This window comes from Ascaphus truei, chromosome 3 (assembly GCF_040206685.1).
Source record: "Ascaphus truei isolate aAscTru1 chromosome 3, aAscTru1.hap1, whole genome shotgun sequence".
NCBI lineage: Eukaryota > Metazoa > Chordata > Amphibia > Anura > Ascaphidae > Ascaphus > Ascaphus truei.
The window spans coordinates 18,500,064-18,516,247 of record NC_134485.1 but is presented as its reverse complement, the minus strand read 5'-3'; the positions used below and the strand labels follow the sequence as shown (position 1 = coordinate 18,516,247).

At 46.0% G+C, this 16,184-nt stretch overlaps 1 protein-coding gene across 4 annotated transcripts in view; it reads right to left on the bottom strand.

Moving 5' to 3' along the window:
* The window catches only part of PRDM15 (PR/SET domain 15), a 64,068-nt gene that overhangs the window by 28,757 nt on the left and 19,127 nt on the right, over nucleotides 1-16,184 (bottom strand). For all 4 annotated transcript variants that reach the window (XM_075593695.1, XM_075593692.1, XM_075593694.1 and 1 more), the window contains 11 exons: nucleotides 15,393-15,645; nucleotides 14,824-14,949; nucleotides 13,394-13,492; nucleotides 11,908-12,132; nucleotides 10,592-10,763; nucleotides 8,390-8,571; nucleotides 7,096-7,190; nucleotides 4,908-4,995; nucleotides 3,553-3,720; nucleotides 2,550-2,644; nucleotides 2,163-2,294 (listed from right to left, as the gene is read on the bottom strand). In XM_075593695.1, the coding sequence (XP_075449810.1) occupies nucleotides 2,163-2,294; nucleotides 2,550-2,644; nucleotides 3,553-3,720; nucleotides 4,908-4,995; nucleotides 7,096-7,190; nucleotides 8,390-8,571; nucleotides 10,592-10,763; nucleotides 11,908-12,132; nucleotides 13,394-13,492; nucleotides 14,824-14,949; nucleotides 15,393-15,645 (1,635 nt within the window). The remainder of the gene's footprint in view (nucleotides 1-2,162; nucleotides 2,295-2,549; nucleotides 2,645-3,552; nucleotides 3,721-4,907; nucleotides 4,996-7,095; nucleotides 7,191-8,389; nucleotides 8,572-10,591; nucleotides 10,764-11,907; nucleotides 12,133-13,393; nucleotides 13,493-14,823; nucleotides 14,950-15,392; nucleotides 15,646-16,184) is intronic.

The following is a 16,184-nucleotide window of genomic DNA, read 5'->3' as shown; positions in this document are numbered from 1 at the left end:
GAGCGGGGAGGCGGGGGAGGGAACCCCCTGACACAGTGTGATGGCTCTGCCCCCCGACGTCAATGCCGCGCCTCCCCCCCCGACCCGTTTTGGCCACGCCCCCCCGCTCCAGCTCCCGCTCCCTACAGACCGCAGATAGCGGTCAATTGCCTCTCCACGCTCCGCCTGTCTGCAGTGCGGGCACGTGGTCTGAGGCAGCGGGGCCTTAGCCTTAGGCTGCGTCCATAGACATTTCTCCCGTGCGGAGGCGCACGGAGGCCGAGGGAAAGCGGGTGCTTTCCCTGGCCATGGTACGCGCGCCGTCCGTGGACGTGCCAATGACATCACGGAGCTGGTTCGCCCTCATTGGCGAACCGGTCACGTGACTGCCCTATCGCGCGAAATCAGTTTTAACCGATTTCTCGCGCATCGCGCGGCCCCTCCTGCCTCCGCGCCCGCATGCTGCATGTACACGAACACTGCCTTAAGGCAGTCTGTTCGCTCAGTGTGCTGGCGCGTCCACGCTGTCTGCCACAGTATGGACGCAGTGTAATGACGGTGGATTTGTGGCCTGCTCCTCTCCTGCACTAAACCATTGGTTCCTTCCCAGTTTGAGAGGAGGAACGGGACAGTATTCACTATCAGGCCGCCATTATGCAGCCGACTGGAGGGCGCGGCGAGAAGCTCATACCCACGACTGAAACGTATATATGGTGCACAGGCAGAAAGATATGCAATTTGCAGCCCTGTAGAGGGCTCAAGGGCCACACATGCCGCCCTTTAAGTAGATCATATTGCCCAACAATGATCTATAAAGTGGCATCCCGACCCCTCTTCTTCTGCTGTGAACACCTCTCCCTATACTGCTGGCTTTCTGCGTGGCTGCTGCATTGCTGGCCTATTTAAGGCAGCTGAAATAATGACTCCTATACTAAATAGTGCCATTCATCCGATATTCTGCCGTTACATTTTTGTGACCAAAGTGCATTGTTTCTGCACTTTTGCCAATAAATTGTAATTGATCCACTCTTGACCATTCCTCTAATCTACCTAAACCATGAATCATTTAGGTTACCGCCCCTGACCCCTGGATTGTCATCCCTGTTGTAGATCTTTGTGTCATCTGCAAAAAGGCAAAGTTACCCCTCGAGACCACTTGTAATGTCACCAATTACCATTGCACTTCCTGTCCACTGTTGATCGAAGCTTACAAAATGATAGCGGCTAATTAAAATAGCGGAGGACTAACACACACACACACACACACACACACACATCACAATGCTATCATTATTGGGATGTTAATGTGCTTTGCAGATAAAATTCTCATCCATGAGGTCTAGTTTTCAGAATCAACTTAATAACAGGTGTCACCAACAATGATTGAGCAAACAGTTTCTAGTGTAACTCTTAGAACTATGTCACTGTTACTCGTACATAAAGGGTATGTGAAGGGTTAATGACGCATGCATTCACTTCCAATGACAATCCCAGATTGTTGGACCGAAATGTCAGATAGATGTAGCGATATATAGATGATATTGTAAAATATATAATCTTTTCTAGACTGTAAAATGCTGGATTATCGGTGCCTTTATTTTGAATTGGCATCATACGGACAGAATATGGAGGTATACAAGAAATGTAGACATATCACAGGAGATGTGTATCCAGTCACTAAGCAAGCGCAAGCGCAATCACAATCACAAGCAGTTTTTCCAGACCAGTAAGTCACACAATACAATTGAAAAACTACACAACTGCCCAGTGCATTAAGTGAAAAAGGATCGGAGTCTGAGCATATTCTGCATAGTGGAGCCTCACTGTTAATATCCTTCTGTATACAAAACATGTTCCATCACTGAGGTTCTGTCCAGATTCTTTGGGAACACGCACACACACACACACACACACACACACACACACACACACACACACACACACACACACACACACACACACACTTAACATTGTATGCTTATATTTGTTATTTTCAATTAATGTGTACTCTTGTCCAATTGTGTTGCTGAAAGATACTAAAGAATAATAAAGTGCGGTGGACATTACTGCTCATTATCAAGACTACTAAAAAAGAGATTACATCTGCCCAGCCCTGAGGCGTTTGGCATAAAATGTGACTAAGTGCACCAAGTATTTAAAACCATATCATCAAAAACGGATACCTTGAAATGGATATGGATATGATCCCTTAGAACATCGACCCTAAAGAATTTACGGCCGCAAATCTCACAGGTATATTTCTTGTCTCCGTGCGTGAGAAGGTGCTTGTTCATGTTACTTCTGCAGGAAAACATCTGTATACACAGAAACAATTACAGCAACGAGTTAACAGATCTTTACAATATATTGTACAAGTTACCGTGTACACTGTCCTTTAGGAGGGTGAACCCCATTCGAATAATAAAAATACAACAAATCACACAAGTATTTTTAAATACATTTCTACTCTACGTTTTTTTTTTTTTTTAGGGGTCGGAACGCTAGAATAAGGTTTAAACATCCTAAGGACATGCGCGTTATCCTCCCAAGTCTTGAACCATCGGTCTCACCTTCCCACACACAGGACAGGCAGAGGGCTCCTTTTTATATTTGATTGAATTATCCGCGTTCTGGTGTATACTCTCGCGCTTCACTCGTCTCACTCCTGCAAGAGGCACCAACGCCCCAAAGAAAAATGGAGAAAAATCACGAAAAAATGTTTTTTTTTTAATCCACTGCTCCTGTTAAACGCTTGGCACCAAAGCCGGCACCTACTAATAAACTACCATAGGTTCAAATATTTACCCCTGTATAATCAAAGCCCTGAAGGTACAATCCCCTTATCCAGCCATATCTTCTTCTAGGTTAGATACTTTTTTTGGGTATATTTATTTCATTTTTAAATGATTCTTACCTTTTAATTGAAGGGTGTTTGCAGTTACAAGCCCTGGGATAGAACAAGATGGTCGCCAGTGGTTTCACTTCTTCCAGGTCGCCACTTGGAACTCACCGGGCTAGTCTCGGTATCACACTGATCAATTCTTAAGCTCAAGACCAAATCTGGAAGCAGCAGCCCGGCAGCCATGATGTTTTATGTCTAAATATTCCGTGGTTAATAGAATAATGATCTCCTAAAGCAAAGGAGGGTTCAGCTTGGACTCAAAGAGTGGTCCCTTTTATTATAATATGTAAGAAAATAGAGGGGGGGGGGATTGCACCTTTAGAGACTTTCCTTATTCATGCTGTGCAAGAATAGCGGTCAAACAACACAGAGCAGGTGGACATTGACGATAACATGAAGGCGCTGGTCATGGGTTAAAGGAATACGTCATCGACGTCTTGATTTTTAAACAGAAAACTACTGGAAAGTTTTCTAAATCAATTTTGTCAATAAAATCGAAAAATATTTTCTCGTTAATCATTGCCTCAGTGGCAAAGCCCCTTCAACATTTGCCGCTCCTGTGGCTATGAGGGTGTGATATTATAAGGAGAGGTTTAACATGCAATTGTATGAGTAATTTTGCTCCCTTGACATGCAAGACTAAAGAACAGGAAACAAGAGAGCTCCTTCACCTTCCAAGTGTCGCCGATGGTGCTCCAACATTACGTCTCGTCTGTAGAACAGCTTGTTGCAGATCTCACAGGCAAACTTCTTCTCACCGTGTTTTTTCTTGTGCTTGGATAGGTTGCTGTTCGTTGAGAAGAACCTGTAGCACATCTCACACTGGAATGATTTGTCGTCTATCAAGAAGTCAGAAAGTAAGGATTAAATATAAATATACACATTGTCTCCATTCAAACACACTCCAGGGGACACTATTTCAAATGGCATGCTCACCAAATAGTTACCATACTCAGACATCATACAACTCACACACAAATTTGTGCACCTTTTATTCTGACCCTTGGTATAAGAAATCACTGGTTCTGAAATCTCGTGAAGATCAAATAAACGTCTTTATTGTAATACATTATTGTCAGCTTGCTCACAAGACACACCCAACGCATTTCGCATTTTGGCAGGCCAGTGACGTCACGGAGCTGGTTCGCCCTCATTGGGCGAACCACTCACGTGACCGGCCCTGCGCTCCCGTGAGCGCGAAAAACAAAATTTGAAATGACGGCTACGCTTCCGCACGCTTGCAGAAGCGTGCGCGAGCCCCTGCTAAGGCCGCTCTGATTGCGGCTGCAGGGGCTCACTGCCGAGCAGCAGCGCGCCTCAGCACGGGTCAGCGCCTAAGCGCTGACCACGCCAGAGGCCTTAGGCAAGAAGTGGGATAACACAACCTACAAAGTTCAAAATATATGACGTGTGCTTTACCTGAAGGGTAGATACTCTACACAAGAAAAGGGGCAACACACAGCCAAAAATGCAGCGACTTGTATTAAGGGGAAAAGAAGTTACTCAAGCATTAACTGGTGTGTCATCCCACCTCCCACTATACTGAGTAGTAATAGGAGGCCGATTTCCCAGGGCACACATGTAGAACTGCCCGTTTCTCCGTGTGACATAATAAACATTATTCTTATATATTGCGGATTGTGTCCACAGAGTTGCACACGGAAAAGTATTGCGCTTTGCTGCCTACAAGTTGGGTACCAGCGCATTAAAAGGTTTCTAAAATAAAACTCAAACTCGTCTGGATAAATGAGAGGGTGTATGTTTACAGACTAGCTTAAAAAGGTGTCATATACACAGATTTAACAATCACGTCACTGATTATTGAGCTCAAAGACCCGACTGCAGCTTTAAGTGGCATGCAAATTAAAGCCCGACTTCCTTCCCCTTTGCATTAGACATGGGGTGGCCACTCTAGCCCTCAAGGGCCACCAAGAGGTCAGGTTTTCAGGATATCACTGCTTCAGCACAGATGGCTCAGTCTTTAGCCACCCCTGTCCTAGTGTTACACACCAGTGAGAGCACCCACCTGTTCTGCAGTTGTGAAACTCCAGGAACGCATCTATTCTGAAGGCCTTCTCACAGGTTGCACACCTGTACATGTAGTCGCCATCGACCTAAAGGGCAAACCGGTAACACAGGTTAATTCTACATATTGCAAAATAAACATCACAATAAGGTCTTTCAAACTCTTAACACACAATATTATTCCAAGAAAACCCTACTGCCCAATAACTGAAACGCTAAAGCATCCGGCAGGCTGCTTCCCCCGTCTGACTAAATGACTATCCTTCGTCTTCGTCAGAGTTCTTTCTACAATAACATATCTTCATGTTTCAGTGCGAGTCCAAAAGACCTCCGTGTGCCCTTCTTACCAGCGCGAAACCACCATCCCGCAATGCAGGGGGAACTAGAGAGCACAGGGGGTGGGGGGGGGGGGGGGGTGGGCGGGTCTAAAGTCCTCCTCATCCTTCCTTTTTTCCCCGGTCGGCACCAACTTCCACCTGTATAGCCAGTCGAGCTCTGCAGCCCTAGGCGGCCGGCACAGGAAAAGCCAAACAGGCCTTATACACCACAAGGTAAAAGTGGGGGAGAGGTGTGTGTGTGTGTGTGTGTGTGTGTGTGTGTGTGTGTGTGTGTGTGTGTGTGTGTGTGTGTAGAATGGAGGGTGGGTGGCGGAGGGATTGAGTGAGGGGGGAATTGTGTGTGTGAGAAATTGTGTGAGTAGCAGGGGTGGGGTGAGTACTGGAGGAGGGGAGATTGAGTGAGAGAGGGGGTGTAAGAAAGGGAGGAAGAGCGAGAGTGACAGAGAAAAGTAAGGGGGAGAGAGAGAGTGAGGGGGAATAGTGAGGGCGGAAGTGAGACGGGGACACAGTGAGTGGGGGGGGGAAGGAGAGAGAGGATGGAGGGGGGGTGAGTGGGAGAGAAATAGAGGGGGGTGGGAGCCAGGTGTTGTGTGAGGGAAGTGTAAGAAAGGGAGGGTTCGCCGACATGGGGATACTCTGTTTTATTTAGCATTTTTTATTTGGGGGGGGGGCCTTTAAAAAAAAATGCCGGGGGACCGAAAATTGTAGTTACGCCCCTGCTTCTGACCCTTGAAAATCGTCTCACGATGGATGTTCATTTACTGCTATGTACACAGGGTGAATAGCCATTACTTGGAGGGCAGACCATGTATCCTCCAGGCACTGAGACAGCAATAGCCTTCATGATCCCCAGTATCTTCCCCCACTGGCTTTAAAGGCAGATTTTCACATGCTATTCAAAGCAGAAATAGATTTGATCATTCTGCTTATAATAAAAATACAATGCTCAGAAAAACAGGGCAAGTCTTTCTCTTATACGCTGTGCAATCCCACGTCCCCTTCTGCAGCCTGTGCCCACTATTTCCACATCCCTCTTCCCAGCACGACAATCTGCCCACGTGTCTCTCCTATCTGCTCTACTATTTTCCTCCCATTGCACAGGAGCAGCCTGGAGTTCTCCCCTAAGAGGTCTCCATGGGACTAAATGCCAGGACTCCTTACCCACAGAACACACAGTGTTAAGACGTATTACATGAGGAACGTGCGATTCCAGAGGGGTCCGCAACATTTGGTGTGCAAAGTGTAGCTACCTCATCTGGGCATCAGGGGGGAGGACCACTGGGCAAATCTCCATCCCCTAGCACTACAGTACATTCTTCCCACCACCTTTCTCTGTCTGCTTTCACTTATTGCTGGGCTAGCACTTAAACTGGCGGAACATTCATTTCTTATGCTATGTTACTTGCTGTTTTGGTATACAATCCCGTTTTTATTTTTTTTAATCCACCATATAAATAACTGAACCGTAAAGTCTTTCATTAGAAGTAGGCTTTAAAAAAAAAAAAAAAAAGTGTTATACTATGAGCTATGGAAAGCATACATAAGCTTTATTTATGAGAGGAGAGATAAGAAGGGGAGAGAGAAGGTAGGAAGGAGAGGAGAAGAGAGGAGGGAGGAAGACGAAGGAGAGGGGAAGAGAGGAGGTGGGGGAAGGACGGAGAGGGGAAAAGGAAGAGAAAGAAAAGCAGGAGGGAGGAACTTACAAAAAATAGATTAGAATGAAGAAATATTTGATTTCCAGGTGGGAATAGTAGAACTATCATTTATTCGGAAGGTGCAAATAAAAGTGCCTCTAGGGGCTCTCACGGTCACAGGTTTTCTAGCAGATCTATATGAGAGACCAGGGCTCACCTCGTTCCTGCTGTGCTTGTAGGATACGTGCTGCTTGAGACTCTCTTTCCGGCTGAAGAGTTTAGAGCATTCCTCACATTTAAACAGCTTGTCGCCTGTTAAGAGGGCAACCATTCTCTGTCAGCCTCTCTGCCAGCAAAGGGCTAAGACACAGTTACTGTCCCAGACAAGGAAAATATACTGGAAATAAAGGAATATATAAGAGCCACCAGCAGATCCCCAGCACGGGAAGGGGGGAGACATCCCTTTCACACCAAACTAGGTCACACAGAAGTCAAGGACAGTGGGTCAAAGCCAGGGCCAACCTTGTATTAGAGCAGAGATGTGTTTATTATGTTAAAACAAGGTTTTATAGCAGGGGTACTCAACTCTAGTGCTCAAGCCCGCTCCAACAGATCAGGGTTTCGGGATATCAGAGCTTCAGCACAGGTGGCTCAATCTCCGGCTGAGCCTCTGATTAAGCCACCTGCACTGAAGTTGGGGTATCCGGACCTGTTGGAGGGGGGCTGGAGGACTGGAGTTGAGAACTGCCGTTTTTTTTCTCAAATATCTGTATTGGAGGAACATATATCTCGTGTGCAATTGTAGTTTATGCTCTACAAGGAAAATGACACATACAATGTTTTGACCATCGGTTCTCCCTAAGGGAGGGGGTGTGGGGGGGGGGGGGGGGTTGGGGGGAGCACCCCTGATTTACGGTATCAGACATGTCGAACTTTGAAATAATTTTCAGTGACTTTGAGAACGTCCCATTAAAACAGCAATCCTGCTTTCCCGTTTAACATTATTTTAGAGTAATAGGATTGAAGCAGGGGGGGCGGGGGGGGCTCTGGAGCCGAACCGCATTACATTTCAGTTCTGGAGACCCCCCACCCCCCACTTCCTGGGATACTTACCTCCGTAGGGGGGGCTGGTATCTCTGCACGGGTTTAAATGTCCTGGTCACACGGGCCAATAGGAAGCCGCACGGGATGAAGTCACGGCTTGCTATTGGCCTCCTTGATGCGGGACATTTAAACGCTGATATTTCAATAGCCCCATCAGAGCCGCTACCTGCAGAGCTAACGGCCCCCCCCTACGGAGGTAAGTATCTCAGGAAGCAGGGGGTCCACAGGGCTCATCTTAAGATGGTTCAGCTCCTGAGCCCCCTGCTTCAAAACCACAACTCGAAAATAATTTGAAAACATTAAAATGCAAGGAAAGCAGGGTTGCCGCTTTAGTAGCGCGCAGGTGAGGAACATTTGCGGGTCAGGGCCTCTGAGCAGTGCATCTCAAAGCCATCGTATTTACGCACCGTGAGAGCGCACGTGTCTGCTCAGGTTGCTGCTGTTCCGGAAAACCTTGGTGCAGATGTTACACTGGAACACGCGCTTGTGATCGCCGAGCTGCCGCACAAACTTCCGCCGTATCCCGTGTCTGGCGCCCGAGAGGAGCAAACCGCGCTTCAGGGAGCTGCTGCTCTGGTGAAAAGCAAACCTGCGCGAGACAAATACAGAACGGGAGAAAAAGAATAAATAAAAGGGAGTGTACAATACTATTATCATTTATTTCTAAAGCGCCAACATATACCATAGAAATATATATATACATATACACACACACTCACACACACAAAGAATGAAACAGCGCCTAATAGTATAACATATATGAAAGCTCTATATTGAACCTAATATAAAAATAGACACGTGAAGGATCTGCCCTTAGGATAATTAATGTGTGGTCACAAGATAATCAAATATAATGACATAAAATAAAATGGATGTTATAAACGAAATAATAGTGATGATTATTTCAAGTGTTTTACTAAAATAATCTAAACTAAATAAAAAGTATACAGTATAAATGCAAATATTAAAAAAGTAATAAAAATGTGAAAAAAAATAGTAAAACCCAGTCCCAATAACACAGTCATTGCAGCCTGGGCACAGGAATCACCAATTCCTTGGAAGATATTTATAAAAACAGAAAAAGGTGAACGGCGCACTCCTAGTGTATTAAAATGTAACAATTTAATGGGACTGGACAAATAAAAAGTGCTCACTCACAAGCGACGCGAGGATTAAAGCAGTTTTTGAGACCATCTCAAGCTCCGTCTCAGGAAAGGGATCCATGCGGTTGCTATCCGGCACTCCACGCTCACCGCAACCGGATGTAGAAACTGTGTGGTGTCTCGCCTCCAACAGCAACAAGAAGTCCTCCACAAGGTAATCCGGCTGCCGTTAATACTCAAAAATGGCACCCTATGCGTTTCGTCAGGATTACTGTGACGTGTGCTCACCACAAACAAAATGGGAGCACGCTGCTGAGGTGGGGTAATATATATATATAACGCCAACCCACAGCCGCGTGAGCGCGTCTGGAGAGTAGAGTAGTCTAGGTAGCCGGGTCAGGGTAGTAGAGGTGAGAATGGTCGTGATACCTGCCGGGGTCAGTTGTGGAGGGGTACGGATCGTTGTGGGTGCTTTAGCCGAGGTCAGGATTGGAGAGGTGCGGAACGTCGAGCGTAAGCCAAAGCCAGGGATGGGGAGATGCGGATGGTCAAACGAAGCCGGGTCAGGAGAGAAGAGCGGAGTCCGAAGGCAAGCAGGGTCAGGTAACAAGGCAGGGCTGGAACAGAACAGACGGTGGACAGGCACACGCACAAACAGAGATTATGCTCAGCCGATGAGCCTCTGGCGCTGCTGAGTATTTACAGGAAGCTGGGACGAATCACAGCAGGAGCAGGTTCTGATAGGAAGCTCCGCTCAGGAGGTAGGTGTGCGGAGTCTTCCTGATGATATTATTAATGTGATACAGGTGCGCGCTAATGACGTCATCACGTGGACGCAACAGGGAGGCGGGACCAGCGGAGTTGGCATTTAGGTCTGCGTCCGCGCGCCTATGATGATAACAGGCTCCAGGGCGAGGTTTGGCAGTGATGCTGGTATCTGGATGGCAAGTTTTGCGTGCGCCGACCGCGCGGCGCCTCATGGATCCTTACAATGACTTCATCAGCCCCTGATGAAGTCAGCCTGACGAAACACGTAGGGTGCCATGAGTGCAAATGCAATATCATTAAGCATAAACTGGGAAGCTGTTAGCTGAGAAAGTAAAGGACATCAGCCGCACGTACCAGCATGTACGAATGGGAGCCGGATTACCTTGTGGAGAAGTTCTTGTTGACGAGGGGGAGCCGAATTGGAGGCGACACGGCACACAGTTTCTACATCCGGTCGCGGTGAGCGTCGATTGCTGGATAGCACAGCAGCAACCATGAGACGGAGCTTGAGATAGTCTCTTTAATCCTCGCGTCGCTTGTGAGTGAGCATTTTTTATTTGTCCAGTCCCATTAAATTGTTACACTTTAATACACTAGGAGTGCGCCTGTTCTCTTTTTCTGTTTTTGTAGAATTATATATATACACACACACACACACACACACACACACACACATCTCTACTATGTATACTATGTACCACCCAAGTTATAATTCCCAGCACAGGGAGTGCTGCTTACTTGGCGACGGAGGTCAAGCTGCTGCTGGCATTGGGCAGCTTCCCCAACATAAGCTCCATAAACCTGTCCTCTGGGTCATGTGGGAGGGGAACATCATCGGGAGGGATCTCTGTGATAATTTCAGCCACTCTGTCCGATGAGAAGACTGTATTGTATAACATAGGATGGTGCTCTGAGAAAGGGGAGCACAGGGTTAGAAGGGCAGGTAGAAAGCTTCCCCCTGACATTGCGAGCGTTTTCCTAGCACAGGAGAGCATGAAAAGTCACAGCCTGAAAGTATTCTTTTATGTCCAACTATACAGGGTTAATACTTCCATGGGGCTGACGATACAATACACAGTATACAATACACAGTTGGGATTCAACTGAGGTTTCCAAACTCTTATTAAACTCTTACTAAATCTGAGCCATATGTCATTATTGAAAGGTGCAATTTTTAATATGCAATAAATTGTAACAACACAAATGTGCTTATGGATGTCAAGATAAGATGATGTTATTTCATACAAAGATTAGAAATTCATTCTAATAATAAAATACAAATCCGTGTTATGCAAAAAGCATCTCCCATGCATGTCTTTGCCCTTGGCTGTTCTCATTCACACATCAGAATCTCAGGTGAAATTCATTCACTTAAAGTCTGTAAATGTGCATATATTCCCATTAGTTTTAGGGATTCGTGATTTCCTGAGAAAGCACGATAAAAAGGGGAAAAGGTTATGGGTAGGCGACGTCACTCGGACTTTAAACTTGCTACAAGTCAACCCACCAATTCTCCTCTTTCCTTATGAACTGATGAAGGACTCCGAGAGGTTAGAAAGCTTGCCACATATCAACTAACTTGCTGGTCCAATAAAAGACATCATACCTCCTACTCTCTGTCTTGTACTGAATGGAAGAACGGACCAACATGGCAACCCACCCTTCTTTGCTTCCCTTATAATGGCTTCATTTTCCTTATTCAGTGCTACTGTGAGTAGCCCTCCTGTAATGGTCCCTCTCATAGATGAGGAATGCAGCAGGGGGTAACACGCCAAGATAGATTTCCAAAGCAACTATGTAGAGTTGATAATGAGCCTAAGGAACTACTAACCTAATAACTGGAATGGTGTCAGACCCAACAAGACTAGAACCCACAACCACAGCTAGGCCACAGCTCTCGCAGTGTGAGCAAAACCAGCTGATCCCAATAAGTGACCAAGTAAACTATGTGGGACTGCACATTCATCCATTCCCCCGTCCACTAAACACAGGCAAACTGCTAAATGCCCCATCTCCTCCTCCTCCCCCTATGGTCCTGGCTTTACTATTCTTACCTGGGGGACTATCGTCATCAACTATCACAAGAGGTATGTCTTTCGCAGATTTGCTTTTGCGCCCCCGCCTCGGTTTCTTCTTCAGCTCCACGTTAGCGTTGGCGTCTGTGCAGATCACGGCTTGGTCCGTGCTGGTATTCTCGGTTTCACACTCCATATAAGAGCCGTCACAGTGGCTGGAAGGGGAAATCCCTTTTGCTTGTTCCAAGTGACTTAGCAAATGTTCTGAGGAGAGGAGAGGACAGTCGTGATGCAATGCACCTACATACTGCCAATTACACCGTTTCGTTTACCTCCGAGGCAACTAGCAGTCCATGTTCAGAATTAAAAAATACCCACCTTGGCTCTACAGAAAATAAACATGAATAATTTGATAACAAAAACAAACAGGGAACTCCAGGAGCTGGTCTTAAAATGGACATGTATGACACAACTCTGGCTAAATATATTTGTATCGCCGGTATAAAAACCAAAAAACAAACCACAATTGTAATTTCCATGTGTCCTAAAGTTGCATTTAGTAGAATGGCAGTCTGGGGAATGAGCTGGCAGCCGGCCTCCCCACCACCCACGTCGGGATTTATGAAAGCTTCAATATTGGGTATCGGAGCGTGATGCTACGCAGATGGTCATTGAACTGCATTTAAAACACGGGAACGAGCTCCGATGCCCTTATCGTAGATCGTGAATTTCCCCCATATTACATGACAATATGGTGCAGTATTATTCTCCATCGCGTCCCCATTTATTGATCCAAACGGCATGCCCCAAAATATATATATATATTTTTTATAAACAGCCTTTAATTTTTACATAATTACATTGTAGATGAGGTTGAAAAAAGACATACGTCCATCAAGTTCAAGCTATAATTTATTTTTGTTTCCCCCTTATCAAACCTTTCATTGTGAAATCCTGCAGTAGCTACCGATTTAATTTAAAACCATGTTTGTGGTGTCAGCATATGCATTTTTAAAGCTGCAGTTCAGTCTTTTTTTTTTTTTTTTAATGAATTTTTTTACTTCAATAGTTTTATGTGGGCAATCTCTAATTACCTAAAGAACTGCATAGCTGCCGGTCAATTCGTTCTCCGTCTATTGATCGGCAAAGTTTGGCGACATCTTTAAATATGGGGAATGTAAATCGTTGCTATAGGAACAAGCATGCTTGTTAAAATAGAATACAAGAAAATTGGTCTTTCAAAGTTGTTTTTTTTTAAAACAGAAAATGCTAAAAGTATTTTTTCTTATTACAGAACTGATTTATTAAAAAAAACACACATGCAGGATATTGCCTGAACTGCAGCTTTAAATGCCAGTGTTTGCCATGTAGGGCAAGTTTTACTGGTTTAAAATAGTAGGCCGACGTTTTTATGTCCTGTGATTTTACCCAACCAATCAGTGCTCCTGTCTCAGTGCAGTAAATGCCACAGCCTGCTTGGGCCTGCTAATGCTGGGGGAAGTTACGGATAGGTAAAGCTCTGCACCTGTCAGCAGATGGGGCTCGATGAACGTCGAACTGCACACTTTGCAGGTCCACTCGCAGGTCTCCACATGAATGACGTCATTGTTGTCTTGACACGAGACTGTGCGGACGAGGGAAAGAAAAAAACATTACACGAGGAGAATAGAAAGGGAGAAAAAAAATGGCTGCCACCTCTCAGAGAACACCTCATTCTTTTGGTCAAAATACAGGACACACGCACACTAAAGGGTATTACTATGGCGTTGCACACACACACTAAAGGGTATTACTATGGCGTTGCACACACACACTAAAGGGTATTACTATGGCGTTGCACACACACACTAAAGGGTATTACTATGGCGTTGCACACACACTAAAAACAGCCATGTATTTGTTGGTAACAATTCAAGGTGATGCCTTTCACAGCTCACTTTGATGGCAGTTATTTTGTATTATACGTGTGTGTGTGTGTGTGTGTGTGTGTGTGTGTGTGTGTGTGTGTGTGTGTGTGTGTGTGTGTGTGTGTGTGTGTGTGTGTGTGTGAGAATTATTAGTCAAAGACTGAGCCACCTGTGCTGAAGCAGGGATATCCTGAAAACCTGAGTTGGCCACCCCTACTTTAATCCCTTCCAAAGACAAATATAGACATCCCTCTTCGTTAGTACGGAGGTTTAAAGAGTGGTGGGTATTATGCACAATGACACAGCGTGGGTTTATTTTAGGAAATATTTAAAGGAGGAGGGATTCCAGTCTGTCTGGAAGTGTGTAAAGAACGTCCTTCCAAGACGCTCTCACTGGAACGAGTCTCATTAAGTGGGAATCAGTCCCACTCAAATTTAGCCTTGGATGTCTCAATTGTGTCTCACACTGATATCTGAAGGTCCGGGACCCTTAAACCTCACTCACTATGGTCACTGGGCCTTCGAACTATATGTAGGGACACTCTGCATATTATATTGATTTTGGATTGTGAAAGGGGGGGGGGTTGAGAATTCACTCACTTAAGATGCCAAGTGAGAACTGGAACTCACAGTGTCACGCAGATGTTGCCCTCAAAAGCTTGTCTAATAATATAATATAGGTCACTCCACTAATTTGATTGTTTGGTTACAACTTGGTGATGTTGTGTCTAGAGATCATATTCAAAGCTGGATTTTCAAGTAGTCTGCTATGCTGGGGGCGGCAACCCCAGCCCTCTAGTTCCCCCGGCCCCCCTCCCTCAACAGGTCAGGTTTTGAGGATATCCCAGCTTCAGCACAGGTGACTCAATCAGAGGCTCAGTCGAAGACTGAAGCAGGCCACCTGTGCTGAAGCAAGGATATGCTCATGTGCTCCCCGACAGATCTGAAACTGTTTTGTGCAGTACAGAATTCAATGCTTTCCCCCATCTGTGAAAAGCATAGCACTGGAAGCCGAGCGGCAGGGATAGTGCCGGTGGGGTGCGGGTACCTGAGGTGTAAGCTGCAGGAGGGTGCAGCAGTTTGGTTTTTTTGGTAGTCGTTCCGGCTACGTGGCTAGATTTGAAAGCACCCGAGTCCCCTTCTTTTTCAGGTTCGGCCGGTAAAAAATTCACTTCTGTAGAGAATAGAAAAATAGTAGTAAAAATAACCGTGTCATGCAGCAGCGAGCTGGAGAATGGTGCACGATGTGTGCAACCCTTTATAACTCATGCGACACAATACAGGTAAATACAACAATACGTGCAGGAAATGTCAAATCCCACAATAGGAACACTTGCCCCCGAGAGCTTACACTCTAAGTCAGGGGTGGCCAACTCCAGTCCTCAAAAGCTACCAACAGGTCAAGTTTTCAGAGTATCCCTGCTTCAGCACAAGTGGCTCAATCTTCGACTCCACCACTTATGCTGAAGCAGGGATATCCTGAAAAGTTGACCTGTTGGTAGCTCTTGGCCACCCCTGCTCTAAGTGGCAAGCTGGGAAACGGACAGAGACAGAAGCAGAGGGTGTGTGTGCAGTAGATTGCACTGCCCGGCCTGGGTAGAAGTGCTGAAGACTTACCATTGTGACAAGGCATGACTGCCTTCAGCGTTGGCTTCTCCATCCTTCGTGCGTAGAACGCCGCATACCACACGCGCAGCTCTGTGCCCGGCGGTATGTCCCGGGACGTCGTGAAGTACAGGTCGTGGCCGTGCTGGAAGGCAGTCAGGTTCTGATGCTCCACATCCGTAGCCGGCCGTACCAGCATCATCCAGTTACACTCGTCCTCGTTGGAGGTATCAAAGGACATCACCAGCCCATCCTTGTGAAACACCTAGCAAGGGGAAGAGCAGACAGGCTCGGTGGGCGACGTACAAAGATCATCTGATCTTCACGGTAAAGACAAAGTCAGGCGCGCATGGCCATCAGCCCATTTATTTCATTAGAAGGCAATTTATTCTACCAGAAGGGGCCGGCAAAGCAGTGTTGGCCGCTCCAAAAGCAAAAAAATGTTGAAGACATTGAAGTATATAAAGTGCAATCTAGATTTATGAGGTTCCCTCCCATTGATCTAAGCAGCACCTGAAATGATGAGTGTAATACCAATGTTTAACCCTATCAAAGCCAGAGGAAATGTGTTGCAGGCCGCTCCAACAGTGGCTGAGACTGTGATGCAAGTAGAGTGTATGTTGGCAACTAGTGTGTGTAAGAGTGTGAAGCTGGCTTTTCAAATGGGTAATCCCATTGAAATGTGTGCAAGACTGTGATTCTAACTCTTCAAAAGGTAGCGTCGCCTATGGAGACCACTGGAGTGTGTAAAAGATTGTGATGAAGGGAAACAGGTGGCAACCTCACAAGAGAGACTAATTAAAA